This window comes from Orycteropus afer, unplaced genomic scaffold (genome assembly GCF_000298275.1).
Source record: "Orycteropus afer afer isolate SDZICR_OR568_19922 unplaced genomic scaffold, OryAfe1.0 scaffold00046, whole genome shotgun sequence".
In the NCBI taxonomy this organism is placed as follows: domain Eukaryota; kingdom Metazoa; phylum Chordata; class Mammalia; order Tubulidentata; family Orycteropodidae; genus Orycteropus; species Orycteropus afer.
The window spans coordinates 14,644,487-14,652,867 of record NW_006921633.1 but is presented as its reverse complement, the minus strand read 5'-3'; the positions used below and the strand labels follow the sequence as shown (position 1 = coordinate 14,652,867).

The window sequence follows — 8,381 nt, the reverse complement described above, 5'->3', positions numbered from 1 at the left end:
ATTCATTGTCCAGCTCTCACATGCATACCAGGTGATTGGAAATATCATGGCTTGTGTGAGGCGCACCTTAGTCCTCAATGAGATATTCTTGCTCCTCAGCACTTGAAACAGTTCCTTCCCAGTTGACTTTCCCAATGCTACACGTCGTCTAATGTCCTGACTGCTGCTTCCGTTGGCATCGATTGTAGAACCTTACCACCTCTACTACTACCATTTTCCTGCTTGGTCTATCACAATAATCTCCTAAGTGGTTTCCCACTTCTACCCACAAGAGTCCATATTCCACAAAGTATTTTTAAAATGTAAATGAAATAATATACTTCCCCTGCTAAATCCTTCCAATAGCTTCCTATCACACTTAAAATCCAACAGCCCCAACCATGGCCTCAAAGTCCTACATGATGTTGCCCATCTACCCCTCATATCTCATCTCTTGTCACTTTACCCCTTTTTCCCCATGCTCCAGACACACTGGCCTTCCAGATGCTCCTAAAACACACCAAGCTTATGGCCAATTATTTACTTTTTCTTTTTTATTTGTTTCAAAACTAGGTTCTTTTTATCAAGGCTCCCATACTTCTATATCACTCCATTAAATGATAAATAAGTGAAATGCTTGCTTAAGCCATCCAAGGAAGTGGGTCTGAAATAAATACTTCTTAATGCAATTTGGCCTTCATAAACTCAAGGCAACACTCTAAAGTGTATGCTGCCTTCTCACGTCCAGTTGGAAAGTTAAACTGGTATCAAGTATAAAAAGCCTGGAATATCTGATTAGGAGTTTATGTTTTATCTAATAGTCCAGGATGGTAAATTTAAGCACTTTGAAAGACCTGTTTTTTACTTTTCAAAACCTGAGGTCACAAAGTTTGCAAAGACATATGTGTCGAATAACGAACAAATGAGGATTTATTTTCAGGGATATATATACATTTTTGCACCCCTAAAATTCTGAACTATAACACTGTATTATCTGTTTTAAAAAAGAATTAAAATTAAAATTTTATTTTAAAAAATGAAAAAGGAATTTCTATGTGACATTAAAAAAAATCAGAAACTGATATAAACTTATGCCTTTTGGGAAAAAATAGCACTTCCTCCTGCCATAACTAAGAATTAGATGGAAGAAATATATACACACACATATATATATATATATTTATATATAACATTTTCATATATGTACATAAGGTAGGATATAACACTCATACAAATAGTTTATAACATATATTATGTATTAGGGAGTTCTGACCAGAATTTATTTCTATAACCTAGTTAAACTATCATTGTAACCATACAAGCCAACTTCCAAGTAGTTCCCCTTAACAACAGTATACCAGTGAGAGCCTGAGTAATGAAGACTTCTCTCAGAAACTGAAAGGCCTGCAGATGATAAAAGAATACTGGTGGTGTTAGGTCCCGTCAAGTTGGCTCCAACTCATGGTGACCCTATGTGTAACAGAAGGAAACACTGCCCAGTCCTGTGCCACCCTCACAATCCTTGCTATACCTGAGCCCGTCATTGCAGCCACTGTGTCAATCCATCTTGTCGAGGGCCTTGCTCACTTTCATTGACCCTCCACTTCACCAAGCATGATATCCTTCTCCAGGGAATGGTCTTTCTGACATGACCAAAGTATGTCAGACAAAGTCTGGCCATTCTCACCTCCAAGGAGCATTCTAGCTGCACTTCTTCCAGGGCAGATTTGTTCATTCTTTTGGCAGTCCATGGTACTTTCAGCATTCTTCACCAACTCCACAACTCAAAAACATCAACCCTTCTTTGGTCTTCCCTGTTCCTTATCCAGTTCTCACACACACATGAGCATGACTGAAAAACCAAACCCACTGCCATTGAGTCAATTCCAATTCAAAGCAACTCCTATTTGGTTTCCAAGGTAGTGAATCTTTATGGAAGTAGATTGCCCAGTCTTGCTTCTATGGAGTGGCTGATGGGTTTGAAGCACCAAGTTTCTGGTTAGAAGTCATATGCCTTAGCCAATATGCTACCAGAGCTCCTTACATGCATATGAGGAGACTGAAAACACCAATGCTTGGGTTAGGCACACCTTAGTCTTCAAGGAGACACCTTGGCTCTTCAGCACTTGAAAGAGGTCTTCTGCAACCTATTTCTCCAGTGCTATATGTCATCTGATTTCTTGACTGCTGCTTCCATTGGTGTTGACTATAGAACCAAGTAATATAAAGTCTTTGATAACTTCAATCTTTCTTCCATTTATCATGATGCTGCTTATTGGTCCAGTTGTGAGGATTTTTGTTTTCTTTATACTGAGGTGTAATCCATACTGCAGACTGTAGTTTTCAATCTTCATCAGTAAGTGCTTCAAGTCATCCTCACTTTCAGCAAGCAAAGTTGTGTTGTCTGGATAATGTATGTTGTTAATGAGCCTTCCTCCAATCCTCAAATCACAATTTTAAAAAAAGGGAGGGAGGCATGTGGTTTATGTGGTTTAGCAAGCCTGTGATTGATGGATCGAACCAACTACCACAGCAGGAAAGTCATCAGCTTAGACTAAGAGGAGAAAGAATAAAGGAAAGAATCCTGTCTGCCTCTTGGAATTCCACAAGCAGGAAAACAGGCTGAAGGAGCTACATCTGTTGTCCTTCAAGGAGAGAAAAGGACCATGCTTTGAACAGCTTGGAGATCAGCAGATCTGTTGGAATGAGCATTGATTTCAAAGGGGAGGGCCACAGCCTCCTAGATTTCAGAGTTGTACCTTCACCAACTCAGTTTTGGAATGTGGCACTACCATTAAGGTATGCCAAGGGGATGGGACTGCTTCCCAAAGCGAAGGGGGCAAGACCCTCCCAAGGGGCAGAAGAATGGGGCCAGCTGAGCCTGAGAGGTTGGGGTCATCATTCAGATGGACTAGGAGAATGCAGCCCCCCAAAGCCAGGGGAGCAGAGCTGCCATCCCAGAAGGTCTAGAAAGTATAAGTGAAGACCAGGGCCTAGGGTCTGCCTATTCTGCTTCTTGTCTATTATTCATTCTTTCCCTTCAATTTCTTTCACTTGTAATGGAAACATCTACGTTGTACTTATTCTACCCTTGTACTTTGGAAACAGATAATTTGTATTCTAGATTTCACAAGTTCACAGATGAAAATGAATTTTGCCCCAAGATGGAGTAAGCCTAAAGTCTCACCTATATTTGATTTAGAAGATTCAGAAGATGAGGTATTGAACTTAGAGTTGATTTAAGACATGAGATGATGTGATGGGATGGATGTGTTTCACATGTGCAAGGGCATGAATTTTTGGAGGCCAAAGGGTGGTATATTATGGATCGATTTATGTCCCCAAAAAATATGTGTTATAAATCTTAACCTCTATGCCTGTGTTATAATCCTATTCAGGAATAGGATGTTTCTGTCATGTTAATAAGATAGGATTAGTATAGAGTATATCTTGACTCAATCTCCTTTGAGATTCAAAAGCTATTAAACAAGGGAGTAGAGTAGAGAAGAAGAAGATAGGTGCACCAAGACACATGAAGATCGCCCAGTAGCAGAAACTCAAAAAAGACAAGGACCTTCCTACAGAGCCAATAGGGAAAGACTTCCCCTAAAGCAGGTACCCTGATTTCAGACTTCTAGCCTCCTAAACTGTAAGAAAATAAATTTCGGTTTGTGTAAGTCTTCCACTTACAGTATTTCTGCTACAGTAGCACGAGATAACTAAGACAAGTATCAACCTAAACATTTCCATCTTCCTCATCCCCATGATCCTTTCACCATACTTATTCAATTTGTATGCTGAACAGATAATCCAAGAAGCTGGATTATATGAAGAAGAATGTGGCATCAGGATTGGAGGAAGACTCATTGACAAAGTGAAGATGACCTGAAGCAATTACTGATGAAGATTAAAGACTATAGTCTGCAGCATGGATTACACCTCAATACAAAGAAAACAAAAATTCTCCCAACTGGTCCAATAAACAGCTTCAGAGTGGATGGAGAAAAGACCGAAGTTGTCAAGGATTTCATATTACTTGTAATATTTTTTTCATATTACAATCAACACCAATGGAAGCAGCAGTCAAGACATCAGATGACATATTACATTGGGGAAATCTGCTACAAAGGGACCTCTTTCAAGTGATGAGGAGCAAAGATGTCTCCTTGAAGACTAAGGTGCACTTAACCCAAGCCATGGTATTTTCAATCGCCTCTTATGCATGTGAAAGCTGGACAATGTATATAAAGAAGACTGAAGAAGAGTTCGTTGAGGCTTTTGAGTTGTGGTGTTGGAGAAGAATGCTAAAAAGACTAACAAATCTGTCCTGGAGGAAGTACAGCCGGAATGCTCCTTGGAAACAAGAATGGCCAGACCTTGTGTCACCTACGTTGGTCATATTGTCAGAAGGAACCAATCCCTGGAGAAGGATATCATGCTTGGTAAAGTGGAGAGTCAATGAAGAAGGGGAAGGCCCTCAACGAGATGGCCCTCAACAGTGGCTGCAGCAATAGGCTCAGGTATAGCAAGGATCTTGAGGCTGGCACAGGACCGGGCAGTGTTTCATTCTGCTGTGCACAGGGTCGCTATGAGTCGGAGACGACTCCACAGCACCTAACAACAACAAATACATCCCCATGCTATCCCGGTCCATAATTGAATTGACCACAAAATCCTATCCATTTTGTGTCCTAATTGTTATTCTATTCTATTCTCTCCTTCCTCTCTGCCACTGCCTTAGTCTAGGCTTTTTTTCACCTTGCCTGCTACATGACTAACCTCCTTGCCTCCAGACACCCTGTGCACTGTGATTCTTACTCTATTCTGACAGACAAGAGATTTTCCAAAATGCGAATCTAATGTCTCTTGCTCTTAAACCCTTCACTATATCCCTACCACTTACAGAATACCTTATTTTTATGCAAATAAAGTATACACTGCACAGTATTTTTTAGCAAACTGTGCAAGCTCCTTGCACATTACTTTCCAATACAAGCTATGTGCATTATATGTGTGTGCATTTTATTTATGTGGGTATGCTATTTATGAAAAAAAAAATACTATAGTCTAATTCATTTATAACAAAATATAACTTCCCATGATTTGAGTGCTTGCCTGCCTCTCAAATTTATATCCCACTATACTACTCTCATCCTGCACTCTTAAGTCCCATGAATATCAAACTACTATCAAACTAAGTCCAGCACACCCCATGCTATTTAATGCCTATGTAATTTTGCAGGAGCTGTTGTTTCAGTCTAGAATATCCTTCACCTCTGACCCCTTAGCTTCCCAGCAAACTACTATGAACTTTTCAAACCTTAGCGCAGATTCCAAGAGGTCAGGCCAAAGCCCCATTTCCTCACTCCTACAAATTTGGTTGATTCTTTTTTCATCTACCAACTTTATATGTAATGATGGCTAAAATTTATTAGGCATTTACTATGTGCTTGACACTGTTCTAAACATCTCACATGAATTAACTCAATCTTTGTAACAATCCTTCTTATAGAGTGGTACCATTATTACCTTTGTGTATATAGAAGCTTGATCACACAGAAGTTAAATAATCTACCCCCAAGAATACCCACCTGTTAAGTGGTAGAGAAAGACTTCAATCTCTACATTATATATATTTCTATTATTGCACTGATCACAGTGAATTTATTTACATGACTGTCTCCCACCCTGGACTATGAGCTCCTTGAGGGCAGGGACTATGCCATTTTCAACTTTGTATCCAAAAACTGGTATAAAGTAGGTAATCAGCGCATGCATTTGTTGAATTGCATACAAGATAACATTCCTAATAAATTTAAGAGAAAAGCATTCATAGGCTAGTTTCCAAATAAGTATTCAGTAAGTGGTGTAAGAGTTCTAGTCAGCTATTTTTTCATCTAATAAAAAGGACGTTAAAAAAAACATTATTATAGACCTTGTGGGCAATGGACTTATTTTGCAATAATACTCCTTAATTATTGCAATAAGTCAAAACTCCAAAGGAACATTTGTTTAGCTTTTTTTCTCTCACTAAATATAAAAATAAAAATAAAAATTCTTCTTGCTTATCATTCATGGCAGTGGAAAGAAAGCCCTAAATTTACTTTGTTCGAGTAGAAAAAATCAAATCATAGACCAGTACTACTAATTGCTTAAGTTGAGCCAAGAAATGTATCCCATTAGGCAATTAAAATAAAACACAGTTGCCTGACTAAGGATACAGCAAAAGAATTTCTAAGGTTGAATGGACTCACATTCCACTATTCAAATGAGATACTCTTTATCAAAAGTAAGGATAATGAAAAATCAAGAACATTTAAAATAGCTTACCACCACACACAAGAGAATATAGATTTCTATAACACTACATGTTAACACTGGAGCTCTGGTAGTGTAGTGCCTAAGGCACTTGACTATTAACCAGAAGGCTGGCGGTTCAAACCCATCAGCCACTCCTCGGAAGGAAGGTTGAGCAATCTACTTCTGTAGTGATACTGCCTCGGAAACCCAAGGAGGGGTCACTATGAGTCGGGTCAGACTCAACGGCACATAACAACAACAACACGTGTTAACACTATTTCAACAGCCATTCCTTGTGTCACTTCAAAATTTAAGAATCAAAGTTATTCTAACACTAATGATGAAAGACTTTAAGACTAAATCTACTGTACTTAGTGTGCTCTCCCAGTTATAATTCTCTGAGCCATATTAAAGTGCAGTAATTAAAATTCATAGGGATGGTCCAGCAGCAACAATGCACATCACAGTACTTGTTAGCATAATCTGCACCCCACCCAGCTTCTATACACTTGTGCACTACAGAAAGCAGGTAAACCTGCTATCCAAAGAGGCAGAGTTTAGGCCACAAAGAGTTCAGGCCACAGCACAGAAAACTCTATCCCCAGGCACATCTTACCATTTCTTAGTACACTCAACCATCAGCTCCTGATAGGAAGCCACAAACTGGAACTTGGATGCATGTTTTCCCACACGCTGCAGTCTCTTCCAAACTGAAGCCATGATGATCAGTCAATACACTGGAGCAGTTCTGGGTTAGCGCAACACAGCAGCTTTAACAAAGCAGCAGGTCCAAAGCAAAACAGCTTTGCATGTGTGTCTGTATTTTACGAAACTCAATTACAGCTTGAAACGATGTTTGAGGTCCATAAGTCTTCTCCCTGTTTCACAGGGTAAATCCCATCTTAGAGGAATGGCCCAGTCAAGAACAGTAAGATAGACATGACAGGATGAGTGAGAGGAGGTTCCCTCATGGAGACATCACCATTCCAGCTCATGGGCTATATGACGTGTACTCTGGAGGACTGAAAAGCAAAACAAAGACAAAAAAGAGAAAGCAAATGAGGAGAGAAGCATGAGAAGAGACTATCCACCCAGCTTAGATAATGCTGCAACAAACAACCCCAGTTCTTCCCAGGTTGTTCAAACAATGAAACAAAACACCAACCTCAAAAGCCAGTAACAGCAAAGATGTAAGACATTAAGGAAGAAATTACATGTCACACTTAAGACGTGGAGCAATACATCAGGTGATCAGCATCAATAAAAACCGAGACTCAAGTCAGGGCCCTATCTCCCCCCCTTCTCCTAGCATCTCAGAATGGCAAGCAGAGCGGGAAAGTCAAGGGACGCTGTTTAATGTCCACCGCCAGTCAGAGAGAGTGAAGTATTTTTAAATAAACTTTGTTTTCCAGGCGATAATTAATAGCCTTGAGTCCTAAAAATATGTGCTCAGAACAAATTGGGGAGCAGGAAGGAACGCTGTTGTTCAGTCAGAAGGGGAAATGGATGGGGAACGAAGAGTGGAGGGAAATCTCAAGGCAGAAGGAGGGCAATGTCGCGACTCCTGGCCACTGGGGCTCGCCTTCACCTTCGCTGCCAACTGCAGGGAAATGGAAACTCCAGCCTGGGTGTGAAGCACTGACCAGCGGGGCAAGTGCTCGATGCAGGGTCGCTGACTCCCTCCCCCACCCTCAAGGGAACAGTCACCCAGAGCCTCGTCTCCTCACGCACGGGAGCCCAGACCCCTGCCCCCCTAGCAGAGACAGGCGTTGGCTCGTCCTTGGTCCCTGTCACGAAGGCGATGCCAGCAGACCCCAGCCCGGTCCCCGAGCCCCGGCCCCGCCGCACGTCCGCTCCCGCCTCCTCCTCACACCTCTGATCCCACTGTCGGGCAGAGTCTGGCCCCGTTCCCTCCTCAGCGCTGCTCCTCCATCGCCGCCGCAGGAATAGCCGCCGCCGCCGCCACCGAGTCCTCCATCCCCGCCGGAGCCACATGGAACAGCCAAGCCAGCCGCGGCGCTCGCGGTAGCTGGGGTCTGCAGCCCCTCAGGCGGACGGCGCCCCTCACGCCCTCCCCCTCCCTGACGGAGTCCCCGCAACCG

The 8,381-nt window shown here is 41.7% G+C and overlaps 1 protein-coding gene across 1 annotated transcript in view; it reads right to left on the bottom strand.

The window, feature by feature from the left end:
- Positions 1 to 6,999, bottom strand: part of EHBP1 (EH domain binding protein 1) — a 612,350-nt gene extending 605,351 nt beyond the window's left edge. Inside the window, exon 1 of the mRNA XM_007938033.2 lies at positions 6,896 to 6,999. Coding sequence (XP_007936224.1) covers positions 6,896 to 6,999 — 104 coding nt within the window. The remainder of the gene's footprint in view (positions 1 to 6,895) is intronic.
- Between the last annotated feature and the right edge of the window lie 1,382 nt (positions 7,000 to 8,381).